Source organism: Amblyraja radiata, chromosome 22, assembly GCF_010909765.2.
Source record: "Amblyraja radiata isolate CabotCenter1 chromosome 22, sAmbRad1.1.pri, whole genome shotgun sequence".
Classification (NCBI taxonomy): Eukaryota; Metazoa; Chordata; class Chondrichthyes; order Rajiformes; family Rajidae; genus Amblyraja; species Amblyraja radiata.
This window is the reverse complement of record NC_045977.1, coordinates 24,867,188-24,891,469: the sequence shown is the minus strand read 5'-3', so window position 1 is coordinate 24,891,469 and position 24,282 is coordinate 24,867,188. Positions and strand designations below refer to the sequence as shown.

At 44.6% G+C, this 24,282-nt stretch overlaps 1 protein-coding gene across 1 annotated transcript in view; it reads left to right on the top strand.

Moving 5' to 3' along the window:
* The window catches only part of LOC116985771 (Grid2 interacting protein), a 107,065-nt gene that overhangs the window by 63,280 nt on the left and 19,503 nt on the right, over positions 1–24,282 (top strand). The window contains exons 7-18 of the mRNA XM_033040753.1: positions 1,325–1,419; positions 3,773–3,956; positions 4,393–4,547; positions 6,708–6,818; positions 12,228–12,328; positions 14,541–14,655; positions 15,578–15,891; positions 16,817–17,275; positions 17,685–17,772; positions 18,063–18,140; positions 19,919–20,115; positions 21,538–21,693. Coding sequence (XP_032896644.1) covers positions 1,325–1,419; positions 3,773–3,956; positions 4,393–4,547; positions 6,708–6,818; positions 12,228–12,328; positions 14,541–14,655; positions 15,578–15,891; positions 16,817–17,275; positions 17,685–17,772; positions 18,063–18,140; positions 19,919–20,115; positions 21,538–21,693 — 2,053 coding nt within the window. The remainder of the gene's footprint in view (positions 1–1,324; positions 1,420–3,772; positions 3,957–4,392; positions 4,548–6,707; positions 6,819–12,227; positions 12,329–14,540; positions 14,656–15,577; positions 15,892–16,816; positions 17,276–17,684; positions 17,773–18,062; positions 18,141–19,918; positions 20,116–21,537; positions 21,694–24,282) is intronic.

The window sequence follows — 24,282 nt, the reverse complement described above, 5'->3', positions numbered from 1 at the left end:
TAGGTTGGGTCAGTGGGCAGATGCATGGCAGATGCAGTATAATGTGGATAAATGTGAGGTTATCCACTTTGGTGGCAAGAACAGGAAGGCAGATTATTATCTGAATGGTGTCAGATTAGGAAAAGGCGAGGTGCAACGAGACCTGGGTGTGCTTGTACATAAGTCACTGAAAGTAAGCATGCAGGTACAGCTGGCAGTGAAGAAAACTAATGGAATGTTGGCCTTCATTGCGAGAGGATTTGAGTTCAGGTGCAAGGAGGTCCTACTGCAGTTGGTGAGACCGCACCTGGAGTATTGTGTGCAATTTTAGTCTCCTGATTTGACGAAGCACATTATTGCTATTGAGTGCAGTGTAGGTTCACCAGGTTAATTCCCGGGATGGCGGGACTGACGTATGATGAAAGAATGGGTCGACTGGGCTTGTATTCACTGGAATTTAGAAGGATGAGGGATCTTTTAGAAACATATATAATTCTTAAAGGATTAGACAGGCTAGATGCAGGAAAAATGTTCCCGATGTTGGGGGAGTTCAGAACCTGGGGCCACAGATTAAGAATAAGGGGTAGACCATTTAGGACTGAGATGAGGAAAATCTTTTTCAACCAGTAAGTTGTGAATCTGTGGAATTCTCTGCCACAGAAGGCAGTGGAGGCCAATTCACTGGATGTTTTCAAGAGAAAGTTAGATTTAGCTCTTGGGGCTAAAGGAATCCAGGGATTTGAGGGAAAAAGCAGAAACGGGGTACTGATTTTAGATGTTCAGCCATGATCATATTGAATGGCGGTGCTGACTCGAAGGGCCGAATGGCCTACTCCTGCACCTATTTTTCTATGTTTCTATGTTTCTATGTGATTGAAAGAGAAATACAGTGGGATCTTGCATTTTCCCAAAATAGGATGGTGTAGCAAGGTAAAGAAGCCCATTGTTCAGCTTTTGTTATATTGGATCATTGTCATAGAGCCATGAGAGTTAAATTATCATACAACACAGAAACAGGCCCTTTGACCCTCCACGTCTATATCGAACATGAAGTCTAATTAATCCCTGTAATCAGCACTTGGTCTGTAACCTACTATGCCTTGGTGATTCAAGTACTTGTCCAGATACTTGTCAAATATGAAAGTACTATCTATGACTCTATGTCACTCTACTGTCTGTTATCATCCTGGAACGGTCTAGTCAGACACTCAAGAATATAACGTCATCCAGTTTCTCATGTGTTCAGTGGATTATACGCTTCGTTTCAGCTGTGAGTGTGAAATGAAATCCTGCCGACTCTGAGCAACGATGTGATTGTATGCATATGTGTTTATGTATGTTTTAGAAACTGTTCCCATGAGAAGGTGGTAGCCATGTTACAGGGAAGCGGAGCCATGCCCACTCTGGTGGTGGAAGACGGGCCTTTGAATTTCCCTCTAGGTAAGTGGAACTGCTGTCAGAAGCACAGCTGCGTGCATCAATAGATTCTGTGATCTTTGGCAGATTAACCGCACAAATATGTTTTGTTCAGATTGGCAAATGACGACGAGAATGCTCTCTTCCACAGCTGCACCCCATCAACTCTTAATGATATTCCTATCTGCCTGTTTAATTAAGAAAAATATCAGATGGAGCAACCTGTATGGCACATGCTTTAGAAGAGACCTTTCCTAGATTTCTGGTCCATATAATGTGAAAATGTACTCATCATACACTGCTTGTATGGGCTGTATCTTTTTTTTTGTCCAAATATGCTGTACGACACACATGGCACAAACTGTAATATTTGGCTGCTTAGGTATAGACCTGCCATTCTCAGCAAATTATTATCTCCCAGTGCTGCATTCGATGTCCATTACATGAGTATTCAGCATTGTAATATTCTATTTATTCATGTTTAACTGTTGCTGCTAATAACATTTTTGACATTATTGTAGTATGAAATGCCCTTTTAAAAAAAAAAACTGGATCTGAAAATGTCAGTTATGATCTGGAAAGGAAACTAAAATGCAAGGCATTCTCCATGATTAAACTAAAACTTCCACTCATTCCTGGCATTTCAAGAGTTCAAATTTATGGTTTATTCAGAAGCAGTTACCAGTAATCTGGAAATGTAAAGATTACTAATTGTACTTTACTATCTGTCAGAGTTAATCAGCATGGCTAACCACAAGTTTACCTTGAGGATTTACTGAGTGGCACAGTTCTGCTGCAGGTATTGCAGCCAACTCACAGCTTCAGCAACCCAGGTTTGACTCTGACTATCCATGCTGTCCTCGTAGAGTTTGCATGTTCTCCATGTGTTTGTATGGGATTCCCCCACATCCCATTGATGCTCGGTTAATTGGTGATTGTAAATTGGTGTTGGGAGAATCTGAAAGGGGTTAATCAGCATACATGCGATATATCACCTCCTTCTATGTCATAAGGAAATATATGAAAGCATGTTCCTTTGAATTCAGTAGGGTAAAGTTTGCACCAGGTATAAATGTATGCTAATATGCTAAAGTTCATTGTTCAAGTAAACAGTTACTGATTGTTCAAAAAAGAAAGTAGTACACCACCTTTCAACTCTAGAACAGAGACATATACATCAGCCATGTCCTAGCCAAAGTCTGTTTGCTTTATCATGTGTCAAGGACACAGCAGCTCGGAAATTCAGTAATCGGTCATGTATCCAGCGACTTTTTCCTCCTATCTGACATTCCTAGGTTGACGATCCTTGCATTATTTGATCTATGGCCGTCAGTAGACAATCTGTGGTAAATGATTTAAGCTGCAGGAAAGATTTTCCCGATGGTAGACAAAAGTGCTGGAGAAACTCAGCGGGTGCAGCAGCATCTATGGAGCGAAGGAAATAGGCAAAGTTTCTGGCTGAAACCCTTCTTCAGAGTGTTCCCGATGTTGGGGGAATCCAGAACCAGGGGGCACAGTTTAAGAATAAGGGATAGGCCATTTAGGACTGAGATGAGGAAAAGGTTTTTAACCCAGAGATTGGGAATCTGTGGAATTCGCTGCCATAGAACGCAGTGGAGGCCAATTCACTAGATGTTTTCAAGAGAGAGTTAGATTTATCTCTTGGGTTTGTCACAGTTCAGGTAGCCTTTGATAACTTTCCACAGAGCTTACAGCCAAAAATGCAAACTTGACAATTAATCACTTGTAATTATCGTTAGTTTATGCAGAGTAAGCCCTCATAGTAACTGCGTGTTAAATTCATATACTGTCTCCGTACTGTGTAAGTCATACAGTAAATGTCAGGTCACATGGGTTAACCCCATTCCTCTTACTTGAAATAAAACAATGAGAGTTGAACCCATCATCTTCCATCTTGGAAGAAGGTGAAGGCTGTCAGCAGTTGATATAGTTTAGTTTAGAGTTACATGGTGGAAACAGGCCCTTCGGCCTACCGAGTCCGTGCCGACCAGCAATCCCCACACACTAACACTGTCCTTCACATACTAAGGACAATTTACAATTTTACTGAAGCCAATTAACCTGCAAACCTGTACGTATTTGGAGTGTGGCAGGAAACCGGAGCATTCAGAGAAAATCTACACAGGTCACAGGGAGAACGTACAAACTCCGTACAGACAGCACCTGTGGTCAGGATCGAACCTGGGTCTTTGGCGCTGTAAGGCAGCAGCTCTACTGCTACATTATCAGTGCTTATCTGTGCCAACAGTCCTGACTGAATATGTGCACATGTTTATGTGCTTTTATTTCTGTCTATGTTATGTGACTGCTTATGTACATACTCTGTTCCCTCTCTTCCTCTTGATGCATTTCTTAGAGCCAGATCCTGTGGAGAATCCATCATATGCTTCGTCATTGACTTCTCTGCAGTGGGTGACTGAAATCCTGCCATCCAGTATAAAATTCCAAGGAAGAACCTTCGTCCAGCAACTGGAGCACCTCCTGACACAGCAAGAACGCTACGGTGTCTGCAAGGCTCTTGAGTGCTTCTTCCAGCATAGGTAGGAGCCATCCAGGTCTGTGCAGTCATTTGCAAAAGGGCTTAGTCTGGGTGAGGCTGAATGCCTGGCCATTAATTCCTAAAGTCAGCACTTGCAGGAACAGAGCAAAGAAATTAATTATCGAAAATGCTGGTAGCTCAGGTGACAGTGGGTCATGTGCAGAGATTATCTGCTCTGGTGTGGCACACAAGTAGAGATGTACTCCCACATTTTGGGCCGTGCGGATCTTATTGGGTCATTATTGTGGAGTTTATACAGCTATATTGTCAAGATGTCAAAAATACGTGACACGTGCATGACCTTGATGCATTATGGGCAGGGCTTATTGTGGGCCAGACTTGTTTCAGTAAAATAGGGCATATCCTGTAACCTGGACAGCTGAGTTGTACCTGGGCAGCACAGGCTCTAGACTGAATCTCCACTTCTGCTTCCACAGGAACATTGATACTCTGATTGTTGACATCTATCCTGTGCTAGACACACCGGCCAAGCAAGTGATCTGGCAGTTTATCTATCAGCTACTGACATATGAGGAGCAGGAACATTGTCACCAGAAGATTGCCAGATTCCTGGGATACAAGGCAGCAGCAGGTGAGGCGTCCTGATTGGAAAAGGACAATTTTCCTATTGTGCATAGCTGCCAGAGGAGAGTGACCTGTGGAATCTGAGTAAGACGTGATTGAGCAAGTTCATCAGGAGAGTAGAGGAAGACAGGAGCCTTTTGTGTTGTAGGCTGCCCTTGTTCAAGAAACTGTCAAAAAGATCACTTCACATTGGAGCTCTAACAAAAATCTCTGACATTTTATACATTTGTTCATGCACTCATATAATTCTCGCAGCACTTTGCAAGATTTTGTAAAGGGGAGGTTTCGAGTAACAGATGCACAGATCTTCTATATACTGCAGTGCCATCTGATTGACTGTCTCAATCCTTTAATTCTCACACACACATTCATTCAGATATACATACATATGCTCATGCCCCGTCTTCCTCATCACCTGACCCTTTATCCACTTGTCCCTCAAACTACCTCCTCTTTTTACTGCCCCGCTCAATCTCACTCGATCTTCCTTCTTCACTCACCTGCCATCTCAGCAACCTCTCCGTGGTCACCCTCCATCTTTTGGGGCAGGTGGAGTGCACTCCATGATCAGTATCTTACTGCCAATATTATATCATAGTATTCTGAGATTCACTGAGTCAGCGTCTCCAGATTAACTGTAAGTTTCAGTGCCTTGAAGTTCACTACATGTCATCATGAGTCCAGATGAATAGTGACTCTGTGTCAGTACTTCTGGATTCACTCTGATGTTATCTCTGGATTTACTCTGATATTGTTGTGGATTGACTCTGTGTAGTGCCTCTGGATTCTTTCTGTGTCAGTGCCTCTGGTTTCACTCTGTCAGTTACTCTGGATTCACTCTCTGCTAGTTCCGCTGGAGTTTACCTGGCCTTTAGTCCTCCCAATTCAGTGTTCTTCTTAGAGCTTTCAAGTTAACTCTGCCTTAGAATTGCAAATGCATTGTTTAATTCCATCCACATTCATGCTCTCCTGTGCCTCAAGAAATGAAGTGAGAGTGACTGCCGTTGACAGCATTTAACTGAGTCTGGTATCAAGTAGCCTGCTAAAACTGTTGAAAGCGAGCTTCATGGCACACGAAAAAGATTGGAATCATACCATACACGCAAGAAGATGATTATATTTTTGGGGTCAATCATACTAATCCCAGAAAATCTCTGCAGGAGTTCCTCAGGGCAGTGTCCCAGCCCCAACCATCTGCAGCTGCTTCATTATTTACCTTGAAGAAGGGTTCCGACCCAAATATTCAGAGCCTGAAGAAGGGTTCTAACCGGAATCATCATCCATCCTTTTTCTCCAGAGATGTTGCCTGACTCGCCGAGTTACTCCAGCACTTTGTATCTATCGTTAATTACCTAACTTTCTTCATAAAGTCAGAAGAGAGGATGATTATACCATTCACAACTCCTCAGCTATTGAACAAGCTCTTGGCTTAATTGAGCAAGATCAAGTCAACATTTAGGCATTGGTTGATAAGTGGTAAGTGACATTCAATCCACAGATGTGTTGGGTAATGTCCACCTTCAACAAGAGAAAGTATAATCTCTACCCTTGACATTCAAATATATTACCATTGCTGAATCTCCTGGAGATCACCATTGACCAGAATGTCAACTGGACCACCCACATCAGTATGGGTGTAGTAATCAGTCACGTTGGTAATTAGTCTCCCAATCACTGATTTCACATGCACATTTTGGCTGCTCCTGGTGATTTTTCACTCATGTAGGATGTGTCCAGTGACTTGCCATTACACACTGCCCATGCTTGGCGATGCTTACTCACATGGGGTGTACTGTTGACATTTCACTGTAAACTTGCCATGCCTGGAGATTTCTCACTCTCCCATGGGTAGTGGCCGGCAATTATTCATTCATACATGTAATGTACCTCGTAATTTCTCACTCGCATGTTGTGTACTTATGAAATCTCACAAAGTTACCATGCTTTTTGATTTGTCAATCACACTATCTAAATCTAGTGATTTCTCATTCGCATCAATACTGATGATCTTTCATTCACACCCAGTGAGCCTGGTGATTTATTTATCCTTTGTAGGATAATCCTTTGTATAATAGACTTTGTTTTGAAAGTTGTTGAAAATGATTAACGTACAGCCATAGTGATCCTCAGATCTTCGATCACTATTGACCCATTTTCCTCTCCACAGAGTCTGTAGAAGGTGAACTGATAAATGAAGGCCCACGTCATAACTCTGTGCGTACGTCATCAGTCTATCACGGTAGTGTGCGTGCTCGAGCTGCAAATGACAGCACAACAGGTCAGTATATTTACATGTGTGATTTAAGGAGAATAAGTCCTTGCAAAGGGATTTGAGATTCGCATGCCTTCCTGGATTGACTGTTCCAATGCACTCTTGGCAGGATTTCTTCATTCTAGTGCTATCTAGTGCTAACATAGTGCTATCTACGTAATTAAAACTCGTGTTGCCCCATTCTCCTGTCTTTATTTCACCCATCACCCTTCTGCTAGTTCCTGACTAAACAAAGTTAAGCTAAACCTTAATTTTAAATTGTCATTCTTTATTAAATCGCTCCATGATATTCACTACCTATGTAAACTCATTCTGTCCACCAAATGCTCAATTACTCAGAAATGTCTTAATACTGCATTAACAAGATTTGTTCTACAATTTTTGGGACATTGTGCAGACAGATTTTGATAGATTTCTAGACTTTGAAAATCTCACTGCAAAAAAAATTACAATCGACACCAAATATATGCTAGGACCAAAAAAATTCTCATAGGGAAACCTCGGACTTTGAATCTGACTTAATTGCACCAATTTGCAGTCTACTAAATGCAAGCTTTATTTTGGCTTAATGCTATACATGTAAATCACCAAAACAAAAATCGCAAAAATGAAATATACTTGCGTTAATGAATTGTGGGTTACTCCCTCTCAAACAGGCGCTAAATCCAGCCAGAGAATCATAGAGAGTCAGAGTGATACAGTCTAGAAACGGGCCCTTCGGCCCAACTTGCCCACACTGGCCAACATATCCCAGCTGCACTAGTCCCACCTGCCTGCGCTTGGTCCATATCCCTCCAAACCTGTCCGATCCAAGTACCTGTCTAACTCTTTCTTAAACATTGGGATAGTCCCAGCCTCAACTACCTCCTCTGGCAGCTTGTTCCATACACCCACTGCCCTTTGTGTGAAAAAGATACCCCTAAGATTCCTATTAAATATTTTCCCTTCACCTGAACCCTGGTCCTCAATTCCCCTACTTTGGGTAAGAGATTCTATGCATCTACCCGATCAATTCCTCTCATGATTTTATACACCTCGATAAGATCACCCCTCATCCTCCTGCGCTCCAAGGAATAGAGAGCCAGCCTACTCAACCTCTCCCTATAGCACAGACCCTCTAGTCCTGGCTACATCCTCGTAAATCTTCTCTGAACCCTTTCAAACTTGACAATATCTTTCCTATAACACGGTGCCAGACAGATGCATTATTTGTTGCCACGTAGGCAACAAAAATGGTACACGCACAGATCTCAACCACTGAGTAAATCATAGATTTAGAGAAAATGTATGATGCAAAAAGAAGCCATTCATCCCATTGCGTCTGTGTAGGTGAAAAAAGAAAGCCACCCAATGAATTTTGAGCATTTAACCTGACTACATCATTATTGTCCTCTTTTGTAAAGGTGGCTGCTGAGTATTCATTAGGGCGCAAACTTTCTACACATAGGCTACCTTTTCAGTCTCGACTGGGCCCATGTCTTACTTGCTTTATATGGTCATATAAAACCTCTTCAGATTTTCTTTGTTTTTATCTACCTTTGACTTTCAATAGCCTTGACATCCGACTCTTTCTGCGAGAGCTACATTCCTCTTGTCTTCTCCTCTCCCCACGTAATTCACCATAGTAATACCCCCACCAGGATTCTCTTAAACCTCACCTTCCCAACTCTGCTCTTTAATTTAGTTGAGTTCCTCCACTAGTGACAATGAAATGGTCTTTCTGCTCACAAACTGCACAAAGGTTGTTCATTTGCACATGTGTTTGATAGCCTTTTGTGAGAGAATTTGGCAGCGAGGAGCAGCCCATTTAAGAGGCCTTTCAATAACATACATTTATTAGGAGCCATTCTGGCCCCCTGTATCTGTGGATTGGTTTATTACTTACTCACTGTATTAATCTTCCTGTTTGTAATTCATTTTATTACTTTAAAAAACAGGATATGTTTTATCCCTCAATTTAGGTTTGGGGTTGAATTTCTGACTTGCAGTACATTTGATAAAAGGTAGATTGTTTTGTGAGAACACACCCCTTGGTTCCTGTCTCCCACATTTAGTCATTAAAGTGAGTTACGTTTAGAGAATAATGCATCACTGTTCATTTTCAGAAGAAATATATACCTTGACATTCAGCCAGGAAAGCAATTTATGGGAGAATTCAAGAGACTTTGTGCAGCACCATCTCTTGTTAACTGACAGTATGAATCTCAGTCTTTATATGAGGGCCACTGAGAGATTTAGGCCTGGACATATTTTTAGGGGTTCGTTTGGCATTGTGATTGCTGTTAACAATATCATGCTTATGCTGTAGTTGCTCACACCATTGAGGTTATATACTTGTTTTTTTTTAAATTATCTCGGAGTCTTTTACATTTAGTTGACGGTTGAGACGATCTTACGAAAGTCAAGGTTAGAAACAAGGAACAGCATATACTGGGGCAGGGCCATGTCCTCCATTGCGAGGGTGAGGCCACATGCAAACCAGAGGAATAGCATCTCGTATCCCGCTTGGCTAGCTTATAACCCAAGAGTATGAACATTTTAGGTAAATACAAACCCTGCCGCTCTTTCTTTTTCACCTCTCTTCCCTGTGCCTCCCCCCCCCCCCCCCCCCCCCCCCGACCATACCTGTATTACTTGCCAAGCTTTGACCAGTTCCTTCTCTTGCAGCTTTCTCGTTGCTCTTCTCACAGCTTTCTCCACCCGCCCCCACCACCACAATTAGTCTGAGGAGGGGTCACTAGTTTTGTTTAGTCACATGCATTGAGATTCAGTGAAAAGTTTTTGTTTGTGTGCAATCCAGTAAAAATCCAGTAAAAAAAAAGACTTTACATGATTGTAATCAAGCCGTTCACAATGCACAGATAAAGGATAAAGGACGCAACATTTGGTGCAAGGTAAAGTCTGATTAAAGATAGTTCAAAGATCTCCAATGAGGTAGTTGGGAGGTCAGGACAGCTCTCTAGTTGGTGATAGGATGGTTCATTTGCCCGATAACAGCTGGGAAGAAAATATCCCTAAATCTGGAGGTATGCGTTATCAAAAGCCTGTACCTTTTGCCTAATGACAAGAGAGAGAAGAGGGAGTGAGCAAGGTGAGACTGGTCCTTGATTATGCTGGTGACCTAGCTGAGGCAGTGTTAAGTATAGATTGAGTAAATGGAAGGGAAGTTGATTTGTGTGGTCCGGTTTCTCTGTAATTTCAGAGCTCTCTGTAATTTCTTGTGGTCTTGGATGGAACTGTTCCCAAACTATGCTGTGATTTTCCCCAATACAATGCTTTCTATGGCACATCTGTAGAAGTTGGTGATGGTTGTTTGGCTCATGCCAAACTTCCTAAGCCTTCTAAGGAAGTAGAGGCATTAGTGTGCATTCTTGGCCATAACATAGATGTTGTTGGTCCAGAACAAATTGCTGGTAATATCTATATTACTAAAAGTCTGATCTTGACTGCTTTTGGCCCACTGTGCTGCGATTTCTGAGAGAACGCCGCCGCCTACGGCCATCATTTTTGGCCACCTCGCTCAGAGCCCACGTCTGCCTTCCTGGACCAGAAGATTTTTCCCATCGATGAAAAATCAGAGAGATATTAATGTTTTTTAAAAAAAATCACCATTCTCTCTGCTGCCCCTGCTTTAGGGAGGGGGAGGGACTATAAAACCAGGATGTGGTGTACCTCACTCAGTCTCTGCAAGATGGAGGTCACATCTCTCTGACCTCTGAATAACACTGATCACATGTCTACTCAACTGTGAGTTCCCTTAATGGGGTTTGGGGTTTGAAAATGAAAATATGGTTGGTTTGAAGTATAAAGGCACTGCCTGCAAACGGTTGTTTGGGGGGTTTGGGTTGAAGTAAAAAGACACTCTCTCTCTCTCCCCTCCTCTCTCTCCCCCCCCCCCCCCCCCCCCCCCCCCCCCCCCTCACTCTCCCCCCTCTCTGTCCCCCCCCTCTCTCTCTCCCTCTCCCCCCCCCTCTCCCCCCCCTCTCCCTCCCCCCTCTCCCCCCCCCTCTCCCCCCCCCCCTCCCCCCCCCCCCCCCCTTCCCCCCCCTCTCCCCCCCCCCTCCCCCCCCCCCCTCACCCCTCCCCCTCTCCCCCCCCCTCTCCCCTCCCCCTCTCCCCTCCCCCTCTCCCCCCCCCTCTCCCCCCCCCTCTCCCCCCCCCTCTCCCCCCCCCTCTCCCCCCCCCCTCTCCCCCCCCCTCTCCCCCCCCTCTCCCCCCCCCTCTCCCCCCCCCTCTCCCCCCCCCTCTCCCCCCCCCTCTCCCCCCCCCTCTCCCCCCCCCTCTCCCCCCCCTCTTCCCCCCCTCCCCCCCCCTCTTCCCCCCTCCCTCCCGCTCCTCTCCCCCCTCCCCCTCCCCCCCTCTCTCCCCCTCTCTCCCCCCCCTCTCTCTCCACGTCTCACCCCCCCTCTCTCCCGCCCCCTCTCTCCCCCCCCCTCTCTCCCCCCCCTCTCCTATCGCCCCCCCCTCTCTCCCCCCCGCTCATCCCCCCCCCTCTCTCCCCCCCTCATCGCTCCCCCCCCCTCTCTCCCCCCCTCTCTCCCCCCCCTCTCTCCCCCCCCATCTCTCCCCCCCCTCTCTCCCCCCCCTCTCACCCCCCCTCTCTCTCCCCCTCTCTCCCCCCCTCTCTCCCCCCCCGCTTTCCCCCCTCTCTCTCCCCCCTCTCTCCCCCCTCTCCCCCCCTCTCTTCCCCCCTCTCTCCCCCCTCTCTCCCCCCCTCTCTCCCCCCCTCTCTCCCCCCCTCTCCCCCCCCCCTCTCCCCCCCCCTCTCCCCCTCCCCTCTCCCCCCCCCCTCCTCCCCCCCTCTTCCCCCCCTGCTTCCCCCCCTCGTCCCCCCCTCTTCCCCCCCCCTCTCCCCCCCCCTCTCCCCCCCCTCTTCCCCCCCCTCTCTCCCCCCCCCCTCTCCCCCCCCCTCCCCCCACCTGGGAATGGACCTCACAGTTCATGGTTTCCGGTTGGGGGACTATCAATGTTCTGCAGAGATGCTGCCTGACATGCTGAGTTATACCTGAAATTTGTGTCTTTTTTGACATATCGCAAGTTTGCACCTCTGATGGTGCGACACTTACTTGGTACTGCAATGGAGTACCATCGTACATTTTGTTTTCAATTTAAAATGTGTAATTTAAAAAACATTGAACAGGTACATGGATAGGTAAGGTTTGGAGCCATATGGGCCAAAATGCAGGCAAATGAGACCAGCTTAGATGAGGCATCTTCCGAGGCATGGATGAGTTGGGCAGAAGCACTTGTTTCTGAGCCAGATGACTATTTTTCTGGAATAGAACTTGAACATAAATTTCTTACACATATACCGCACACCCCTCAAAGAGAGACTTTATAACTTAGCCCATTATAACCCTGAATGTGCCATGTTTTCAAAGCTGCATATCAGGTGTCCATGCATGTTTTATGCAGGAGCTCCAGGGGAAGCAGCAGATGTTCATACGCACCTAACTCCTGGGGAACGACAATCAGGAGATGGCACATCTCTACCAGAAACACCCAACTTGCGAAAGGTGAGTGGTTATGGTCTTGTTTATTTTCAGCTACCTCTTTGTGAACCATTATCCTTCTCACACGTGCCTCCCAGTGAAACATTCACAGTAACCACGACATCATTTTATCCCACCTACCACTTAATATCCTCCACTGTTTATCCGTTCATCCAGCTCAATCTCATATCACAATCCTCTTGTGCTTGCCATTTTCTCTATCTGCATTCTGCATTCAATCTTCCACATCACTTACCTCTTTCACCCACGTTGCTTGTTATTTACCATCCGCCTCAATGGCTCCAATCACAGACCTTCACACTCACCAGATTTGCTTTCCTAAGCATTCCTATATTTCAGTCTTTAATTCATCATTCTCCATTCTAATTCAACACACATCTGCCTCTCACCATTTTTGTTTGCTCACATGTAATTGGCTCTTTTACTTCACTTGCCTGGCACTAACCCTTATCCGTCAATCATCTAAAGCACAAAAGGACACAAAGTGCAGGAATAACCTGGCAGGTCAGACAGAGATGGGAGAATAAGGAGGGAAGAGAGTAATAATAATAATGATAATGGATGGGATTTATATAGCCGGTTGCCAGCCGAACACTTAGCCCATTGTGCCATCTGTCGTCCCATTGTTCCAACATTATTTTTGACCAGTTCATTGGAAAGGAGCAGAGGGATATAGGTCTAATTCAAGCAAATGGGATTAGGATAAGCGCATTATATGCATGGATAAGAAAGGCCAAAAAGATCAATTTCTGCACTGACTAATATATGTTATAATTTTATACCTCACCTGACCACTGGAAAACAAAAGACAAAATCGGCTTTCAACGATCTCAGTTTTCTAGACATCCGCAAACAATGCTTATTATAAAGAGACCCTTAAGAGCAAAAATGCATTAAGGGTAGTGGAGGGAAATTGGAGAGGTAACAGAAGACAAGCAAAACTCCAACAGTTAAAAATGTTTAGACAGTGACTTTTGCCTCCATCACAGTGAGGAGGTGCCTGGTGAACTCACTGTGGTGGATGTTAATTTGTGTTTATTGTGTGTTTTGTTGTTTATTATTATTATATGTATGACTGCAGGCAACAAAATTTCGTTCAGACCGAAAGGTCTGAATGACAAATAAAGGAATCTAATCTAATCTAATCTAATCTAAAATCTCTTCAGATTTCTTCTCCCTCTTACGATCAGTCTGAAGAAGGGTCTTGACCCAAAATGTCACCTATGCGTGTTCTCCAGAGATGCTGCCTGACATTGTGAATTACTCCAACGCTTAATGTCCTTTTCGATCAATCATCTCAGACGCAACACAATTACACATTTATCTCTTGCCCTTTGCTACTCACCCATCGCTAACACTTTCAGCTATCACCCATCAATCACTCGTTGTTAACTTCACCCATCATACACGCTTCTATATTGCTCGCCTGTCACCCATCCGTTTCCATCTTTTGCCTGTCATTCATCCTTTTCCATTGCACGCCTGTCACTCACTCTTCGCCATCATTCACCCGTTATTTGGCCTTCACTTACCGTTCTCCACCCAAGTTGCCACCCAGACATTCACTTTTCAAACTTTTCTTCATAATTGTTCCATCACAGAACCTTCTCCACCACACTGCTCTCACCGCACTCTGTCATTCCTCCGTCACTTACCCTGCCCATCAAGGTCAAAAATTTAGTTTAGATTAGTGATACAGCGGGGAAACAGGCCCTTCGCGCCGACCAGCGATCCCCGCACATTAACAATACACTACACACATTAGGGACAATATTACACTTATACCAAGCCAATGAACCTACATACCTGTGCATCTTTGGAGTGTGGGGGGGGAAACTGGATCTCGGAGAAAACCCACGCAGTCACAGGGAGAACGTACAAACTCCGTACAGACAGCAAAGTTGCCCAACTTTGACAATACCCTGTGCCATATTGTCTCTGATTTGACAGTCTGTGCTCAAGTAGATCTAATCAGTGTGTAGAAAGGAACTGCTGATGCTGGTTTATTCCGGATAGACACAAAGTACTGGATTAACTCAGCGGATCAGGCAGCATCTCCGGCGAAAAAGGTTGTATTTCGGGGTTGCAACTCTTCTTCAGACTGAAAGTCGAGGGGGTGTGACTTTGTTTCTATCTAGATCTAATCAGTATTCTTGTTACACCTTTATGTGTGTCTCTCTCTAATGCTAACTGGAGTGGGACTTTATTTTTGCAGATATCACCTGTTTATGCTGAAATAGAAGCTCGTGGAGTGACCAACTACTCAGGGAAAATGACGCAAATGTCCATGCCCAGAACTTCTCCAGTAGCTGAACAGCTGAGTCATTCAGGTGGGGTGATGTAATTTTTGGCATGAGTTTTTGCTGACTGAACCCTGATGTTCCACTCTACCCGGACCTGGCCCAAATCACTGCTGGTTTTTGTTGGAAACTTAAAAGAATTTCCACAACACCTTTCAGAGAATTGGTCTGATCCAAGATATTGCAGCCTATCAGCTACTTTTGGTCCTCATTGGATTGATGGATTAGCTGAATGAACATTTTCTGCAATCATCAGCAGAGGCTGCTGAGGGCTCACTTTTACATAGTGTTTGAATATTATTACACCCAGCACTACTTTCCCAATGTTGGGGGAGTCCAGAACCGGGGGACCACAGTTTAAGGATATGGGGTAGGCCATTTAGAACGGAGATGAGGAAAAACCTTTTCACCCAGAGAGTTGTGAATTTGTGGAATTCTCTGCCTCAGAAGGCAGTGGAGGCCAATTCTCTGGATGCTTTCAAGAGCTCTTAAAAATAACGGAGTCAGGGGATATGGTGAGAAGGCAGGAACGGGGTACTGAATGTGGATGATCGGCCATGATCACAGTGAATGGCAGTGCTAGCTCGGCCGAATGGCCTACTCCTGCAATTGTCTATTGTCTATTGCCTACCTCAGGACATGCTATGTGTTGCACAGCCAATGAAGTATTTTTGAAATGGGGTACCTATTATAATGTGGGAGAGGAGACAGCATCATCCCGAACCAGGTGCAGTGGCCACTGAAGCCTCCTCAACTACTGTAATTGTGTTGTGGAATCATGCGGTTAGGCAACACAGAAGGAGGCCATCCGGCCTGATGTATCTTTGCCATGTACAAGGGACTTGGCTAACACAACACACTGTAGTGCTAAACAGACGACATTTAATGATACTTATTTTATGAAAATAAGTGGAAACTTGTTTGAATTTATTATTTCTGCTTTTTGCCTCAGGAAGTCGAAGGTTGACGCTGAGACAGACTGAGCCCCTTCCTGTACAGTCCTGTTTCTGTCCGCCCCCCAACGAACCCTCCCCAACTAATTCGGACTCCCACCCATATGTCAGCTTGGATAGCAGCCATAGCCCCTCTTCACAGAAAATGGAGATCATGAGTAGCCCCCCAAACCGCAGGAAGAAACTCTTCACCTTCTCCCGGCCGCCCCGTAGCCGTGATACAGACCGCTTTCTGGATGCCTTGAGTGAGCAGCTGGGTCAGAAGGTGACTCCCATGGACGATTTTATGAACCCAGAGAATGACTATGAAGAAGTAAGCTTTCCAAATATAAAAGTAGAGTTCTTAGTAGGTGCAGAAGTTCCATTGTAGCGAGCCTGAGCCAGACATGGGTCTGTTAGTGAAATAACTGCATTTATGGTTGGTGGTCTTTTGAGGAGGGTAGGTATCAGCGTGGTTGGGGTGTCAGCAATAGGAAGTAGATGAGGGTATGTGGATTTGTGAATGGGAAGTAGATGAGAGCTTGGGGATTTGTGGGTGCAATGGAGATATGGAGAAGAGGATTTGTGGAATGGGATCCATTTGTGGGATTGGGAATTTGCAGATTGGAATGAAATGTACGGATGGGAATTTGTGGATAGGAAGTATTTGAAGGGATGGGAATGTGCATGGGAATCAGATGTGGGGATACATTGATGGGAAGCAGATCAGAGGATGGGGATTTTGAAGATTTGTGGAGATGTAGACATGAATAAGAAGGCGGGGATGGATATTTGTGGATGGGAAGGAGACATGGGATTGGGATTTGGGTTAAAATGGAGATGGAGATTTTTGGTTGGGAAGCAGATGAGAATATGGATGTTTGTGAATGGGAAAGAGATGTGGGGATGAGTATTTGTGGATAGGGAGAAGTTGGGGATAGGTATTTGTGGATGGGAACGGGACATGGGGATGGGGATTTGTGGATGAGATGGAAATGAAGATTTGTGGATGAAAAGCAGGTGAAAATATGGGGGTTCGTTGATGGGAAGGATGGGTATTTGTAGATATGATGGTGTAAACGGGGATTTGTGAATGAGAAGGAAATTTTGACATGGGGATTGGGAATGGCATTAGGATTTGTGGATCGGAATGGGATATGGGCATGGAGATTGGGAAAATGGATGGGGGGTTTGTTAATGGGAAACAAATCTGGGAATGAAGTTTTTCTTTCTGTTTGATTTGGTAATTTTATCCTTAGATGACCTTTCACGATGAGCAGGAAATCTATGGTATGAATGACCCAAGCAGCCCAAGTGAGTACGTCAGTAGCAGTGACGATGGAAGCTCCTTGACCTATTCTTCATGTTCGGACCCTATCCCACCTCCTCCTCAAAGCCCCCCTCCCCCTCCCCCTCCACCCATACAGTTCAATGACCCCAAACCCATCACTTTAATCTCAGAATTAAAACAAGTTATTCCACCTCCACCCCCACCTCCACTGCCTCCACCCCCTTCTTACACCTCCAGCCATTTCCAGTCCAAGCCCCTTCCACCTCCTCCTCCTCCTCCTCCACCCCCTCCTCCACCACCTCCCTTGCCAGCTTCTTCAGCTCGACTGCACCGTGGCTTTCACCGGAGAAGCGAATCCAGTCACATGAGTGTGAAGAGGCTGCGTTGGGAGCAAGTGGAGAACTCCGAGGGAACCATCTGGGGTCAGGTACATGAAACAGCATTCAACTGCTGTTTTTTCCTAATCTGCCATGTTTAATGCTTCAATAAGTGGGGTAGTGGATTAGCTAGACATAGAAGGGGTTCTGACTGGGAAGAAAGGGAATGTTGGGACAGTAACCAGTGGGAAGCGCAGGAATTATTGAGCATTTCCAGGGTTTGCTTTTAATTTCCTGGACTAAAGGTATATGCTCCCCCTGTTGCTTATGCATTATTTTTTCTTGTGTAAAGTCAGTGCTGTAACAGGGTCAATCACAGGCCTCCCTTGTGAGAGGGAGCACTGGGATCTATCACTGTGGATAAGGGGACAATTCAATGTCATGCCTTAAAAATATTAACCCATCTGTTTATCAGATGTCACCAGCTAATGCCCACAAATCATTTTCATTTGCACTCAGTTTGGAGAAGACTCAGATTATGACAAGTTGAGTGACATGGTGAAGTATTTGGATCTGGAGCTGCATTTTGGGACCCAGAAACCAAACAGTAAGTGACAACTTAGTTTTGCCTACCCAATGAACAGAACATCTGTCAGGCTGAAATGACTACTGCGTACACTACATTGCGGGTGCATGCTCAAATTTATACATGTTACTGTGATCACATTGTATTTTAATGGAGCTGGTTGCCTCTGTGATGATTCAATGCATTTTAATTATCTCCTTTCCAAAAATTGGTCCATTGGGAAATGTATGGCTTAGACAAAGGGAGTTGGTATTGACATGAGGATTTGTGTGAGACTGGTTACATTTCTTATTCTTTCATATTCTTTGCAGAAGCAAGTTTTGTACCTCAAACACTTAAGAAGAAGGATGTGGTGGAGGTACTGTCCCGTAAAAAGGCGTACAACACATGTGAGTGCCGATTGCCCTAAACAGCCAACAGCAGGCATAGAAAGCCCTGTTTTAATTATAAAAACTCACATACACGTTCCCTTAGGTGAAACTTCATTCCATCTCTTGAAGAGTAACATTTCTTGCATGGATTTAAGTTCTGGAGCTGGGTTTGGAAGGTAGCCAGTGAAAGAATAGCTGAGGGTTGGGACGTTAACTAGTAATTAGTCCCAAAACCTAGGCTCTTGGGTCCACACTCCTATATTCCAGTCTCCAGAAGCAGATAGTAACTGAGAAAGAAAAGGGAATGGGGGCCAGGTAGATCTCATAGCTCCAGAGACCTGGGTTTTGATCATAACCTCTGAACCTTCGGTATGGAGTTTGCACATTCCCCCTGTCACCATATGGGTTTGCCCCAGATGCTCTGGTGTCCACCCACATCCCAAATGGTAGGTTACCACCTATGCAGGGAAGGTTAATTGGCTACAGTATGTTCCCCTTTATGTGAGTGGCGATAGGAGAATCTGGAGAAATGGGAAAATGGGTTTATGGGATTGTTGCGAGAAGGCAATAGACTTCTATGTCGCAAGGAGATATGGGAAATAGAAATCTGAGAAGATACTTCTATGATGTAGTCACAGAGGCTGTTATGCGCCTGGGGCATGCTGCCATGGGTGATGGTGGAGCAAGGTTTAATAACGGTATTTAAGAGGTATGGATATGCAGAGAATGGAGGGATATGGATCATGTGCAGGCAGATGAGATTAGTTTATCTTGGCATTATGTTTGGCACAGACATTGTGGTCTGAAGGATCAGTTCCTGAGCTGTACTTTTCTATGTTCTATGAAGGAGAAAATGCCAGTAAAGCCCCCACACCAGCAGTGGAATTTGGTTCCTCCTCTGAATATGAAATTAAGCGGCAATCGACATTTTTTAAGTTACTTGAACATGGATGCTGTAAACTAGAAGCAGGACCACCACTGAACCATGGCTGGGAAGGAGCAGCGAGTCAGGAGAGAAAGAAGTCAGGCCTGTGATATTTGAGAATCAGTCTAGGGCATTGGGAACTGCTGATAGAAGGAAGCAGAATCAGGTGCTGAGAATGAACAGAAAAAGTGGAAGTTCAGAGAAAGAATTGGAGTGTTTTCTCTGAAATGTCAGAGGTTGAGGGAAGAACTGATTGAATTATATAAAATTATGAGAGGTATAGGTGGGATAGATAGTCGGAATCCTTTTTTTCCAGGGTGGAAATGTCAAGGACTAGAGGGCATGTTTAAAATGAGAGTTGGTAAGTTGAAGGGAGATGTGTGGAGCAACGTCTTTACACAGAGAGTGGTGGATGGCTGGAACGCATTGCCAGGAGTGATGGTGAAGGCAGATACGATAGTGACATTTAAGAGGCTTTTAGATAGGCACATGGATATGCAGGGAATGGAGGGATATGGATCACATGCAGGCAAAGGAGATTAGTTTAACTTGGCATCATGTTCCACATGGACATTGTGGGCTGAAGGGCTGGTTCCTGTGCTCTACTGTTTTATGTTCTATGGAAGAAAGTTGTGGGAGCTCTATATATAGGAATATCTGGGCTTAAGCAGAGCAAAAAACAAAGGCACAGCATAGGGAGGGAACAAGGATGGGCCACAGAGAGTATGTTGGGACAGCTACTGATCATATATTAGTTATTAGCTTTCCTTCAGATTCATTTTACAGATTTAGTTGTCAGTGGCTCATAAAATCCGATCTGTCTCCGCCTCTCTTATTTTGACTGATTCTCCTGCGCTTTCATTTCTAACAGCTATTCTCATCGCCCACTTGAAACTCTCAGCACTGGAGCTCCGCCAGATCCTTATGACAACGGAGAATGATCGGTTGGAGCCCTCACACATTAAACAGTTGCTCCTCTATGCCCCTGATGAGGAAGAGCTGAGGAACTTCAAGCGACATTCAGATAACCCTAGTAAACTAAGTGAGCCAGACAAATTTGCCATGCAGGTAGGTGTCAGAGAAACTTTGTTCCACATCCACGGCCCTCCACAGTCTGCGCTGTATTTTAGAGTGAAAAAATTGAGAAAAAATACTTCCTCTGGTGCAAGATGTTCTGAAAACTAATTCAATCTAGGAAGTTCGAGAGTAATATGAAGTAGTGGTTGGTGAAAAATTGGAACTCTTTTATTCAGCAACATTTTGAGTTTGGGGGTGATTGAATCTGAACTTTTTTTTATTATTTTACTCACGTATTGGATGTTGTCACCTCTGACAAGGTCTGCATTTATAGTCTATCCTAATTACCCTTGAGATGGTAGTGGTGAGGATGCATTCTCAGTCCCCTCCTACACTCCCTGTAGTCTTTCAACTGTACGACTAACTTCATCTACATGTTTGCAGATGACACCACTGCTGTGGGCTAAATCACGAACAATGACAAGATGGAGTGCATGCCCCAGTCAGCAACAATGGCGCCTCAGCGGAAATGGTTGAGAGCTTCAAGTTAATTGGCGTTAATATCACTAACCATCTGTCGTGCACCAACCACATGGATAGAACAGCCAAGAAGGCACACCAACACCTCTATTTCCTGAGGAGACTGAGGAAATCAGCATTTCTCCAGTGACTCTTACAAATTTCTATTGATGCATCATAGACAGCATAGTGTTGGGTTGCTTCACGGTTTGGGGGCAGCTCTGCCCAAGACTGCTAGAAAATGCAGTAGATGTAGCCCAGTCTATCACACAGACCAAACCAGCACCCTCCCCAGATACTTCCCCCTGCAACCTCAGAAGATGAAACACTTGCCTCGATATGGCTTCCCTCACATTCATCCAGGGGACCACACGAGCCCCTCCAGGTAAGACAGAGGTTCACGTTCACCTCCTCTAACCTCATCTACAGTATTCAGTGTTCCCGATGTGGCCTCATTTACATCAGCGAGACAAAGTGTAGAATCCACAACTGTTTCGCCGAACACTTGCCCTCAGTCTACCAAGGCCTTCTGGATCTCCTGGTGGCTTAGCATCTTAACTCTTCTTCTCATTCCCATACTAACCTTTGTCATGGACCTCCTTTATTGCCTGAGTGATGCCACACACAAACTGGAGGAACTACACCACTTGGCTAGCTTACCTCCCAATGGTATGAACATTGAATTCTCCAATTTTATGTAACCAAGCATCTCCCCCCCCCCCCTCCGCACACTTGTTCCACCTATTGAGTGAAAGCAGATGGAACTGAATAGCAGGATAATCTGATATTTAAAAAAATATTGCTTTATACTGCTCACTGCAGTATCTCAGAAGGTGTATACTGCTTCAAGAAAGGAGAGGAAAATGTGTGTCCCTGCTTCATATCTTTGACCTTGAACTAACCATATTTAGACATGCATGAAACAACTTTCTCTCTGTATCCTTTGATATGTAGATGCTGTCTGTGAAAGAGTATAAAATCAGGTTGAGGAGCTTGCATTTCAAAATCACACTGCAAGAGAAGACTGAGGAGATTAAAGCTGGATTGCAGTGTATCTACAAGGCCTCTGTTGAATTGAAAAGTGGCAAAAAGCTGGCAAAGATTCTGGAGGTAAGAAATCAATTCTGGCATTTGAACTGGTTGCAATTTGGCCTCTAATGCAAAGCATTCCAATACTGTGCTGTGCCATACTTCTCTGGCCTGGTATGATTGTTATGCTGGTCAGGATTTGAGCCCATGATTCAGGCAGAGTTTCATACAATACAAAACCGCTGTACTATTGGGGGTCTATTGGATAAAATGCTAAAATGCTACGTATTCTCTTGAGTAGATGTAAATAATTACATGTTACTTCACAAAATTGGGGAATGGAAGAATCCCATTTTCTCCACCCAATCCATACCAGCTTTGTGTCAGGGCAATCAGTTGTCCCAATTACCTGACTTTGGACAGGTAATCTGAATCTGATTTTAAATGGTTTCAAGCTTTTGTATGTGCCATCCGATGGGAGAAGACTGAATGGCCTGGGGTGAAAAATATCACTAGCATCTGCAGATCCTTGACTATGTTAGCTGCTTTACTGAGGCAGCGTCAGATGTAGTCAATGGTGGGGTGGCTGGTCTGTGTGATTGACTAACGCAAGACTTTTGCAACATGGTGACATAGCAGTCGAGCTACTGCCTTACAGCTCCAGAGACCCGGGTGCTTGTCTGTACGGAGTTTGCATATTCTCCCCTTGTCCTGCGTGGGTTTCCTCCGAGATCTTTGGTTTCCTCTCTCACTCCAAAGACGTACTGGTTTGTAGATTAATTGACTTGGTATAAATGTAAAATTGTTTTACATGTTTCACAATTGTTTCACAAGCAACGTTTTGGGCTGGAACCGTTCTTCAGACTGATGGAGTAGGGAGGAGAAAGCTTGAAAAGAGAGGTAGTGTTGGGAGAATACAGGTGAATATGGGTGATTGGCAGATAGGTGAAATGTGAGTGGGGGGAGGGAGGAGCAGGGGAAAGAGAAAGACTAGAGAACAGCACCTCATATTCCCCTTGGGTAGACTCTGACCCAACAGTATGAACATTGAATTCTCCAATTCAGTAATATCTCCCGACACCACCCTCTCTTTTCCCTGCCCCTACCCCAGTGCGCATGTTTCCCTCCAACTCCTATCACCCGAAACAGCCTGCTCCTCTCCTCTCCTCTCCTTCTTATGTTCAACTCTCATCCCCAAGTCTCACATTTTTCTTTTATTGCCACTTTCCCATCCCCCATGGCCACTTCTACACATATATCTCCCGGTTTTACATTTCACATCCTATTTTTCCCTTTTCTGGCACCCTTTTGTCTCCTTTTCACCTCTAACCTTTTGTCAATACTCCATCCGTCTGCCAATCAACCTTCTCCCCTCATCTGTGTGCACTTATCCCTTGCCAAGCTTTGCCCTCCTCCATTTCCAAATTCCTTCTTTCTCCTCCCTACTCCATCAATCTGAATAAGGGTCACAGCCTGGCCATTTCCTCCACAGATGCTGCTTGACACTCTGAGTTCCTCCAGCACATTATGTTCTTATCTCTGTGTTTGTTTGTGTGTCTCTGCTAATGTAGCGCCTTTATGGGTGTATATCTTTCTGTCTTGTCGAGCAGTTCCCCGTATGAATTTGCGTGTGTGTATATGTCTTTGCAGGTCTATGTTTACGCATGTGTGTGTCTTGTTCACTGGTGAAAGTTGTGACCCTGAAGTTGGAGCCATATGTTTCCAATGCAAGAATGCTCATAATCTGGTGGGAGAGTGCATAGAGAATCTGTAAATAGCTTGTTCTAAGCTCGCCCCAGTCTAGTTTCAGTCAATAAAATACTGAATCAAGCACTTGCACAAGTAAACTTTATTTTGAATAACACAACACCAGTTCCCTCCTACTATACCTAACCACTGCGGGTTCGATCCTTGAATCTGCTTGGCCAAGCTCTTCTAGCCTCGTGCAAGCAGAGACACTCCATAAGGTCATGCAGTCGCAAGCGTTCTTCCTGAAGATCGACATCGGACCTCGAGGGAGCTACCTTTTATAGGTCCCCGAACCATGAGGGGCCGAACCACATGGGGGTGGTCTCTTTATAAACCAATTAAACATATTAATAATAACAGTATATACTTGATAGTTCCCTAACCCAATAATACAATCTTGAATACATTGTATTCAAAAGAAGCTTCGAGAAGGAAGCAAACAAGAATAAACATTGAAACATGTGCCCTGGGATTCAAACAGTTTCTCAACAGTTCAATCAATCATCAATTAACAGGATGACCGTCTCGCAACATTAGTTATACTATTTACAATGCCCATGCAGCGATCCAATCGAAATGATGCATTTAAGGTTTGTTTGCAAAACTGCTGTACATTTTTATCAATTTAGGAGAAACAAGGACAATACCATTAGTTTCAATATAATTATGGAGAGGGTCAGAACTGGACCTAGGGTTGAGATTTTTGATTGGAGAAAGACTAACTTTGATGAGATGCGAAGGATTTAAAAGGAATGAATTGGGACATTTTGTTTTATGGGAAGGATGTAGAAGAGAAATGGAGGACATTTAAAGGGGAAATTTTAAGAGTACAGAATCTTTATGTCCCTGTTCGGTTGAAAGGAAATAGTAAAAATTGGAAAGAGCCTTGGTTTTCAAGGGAAATTGGACACTTGGTTTGGA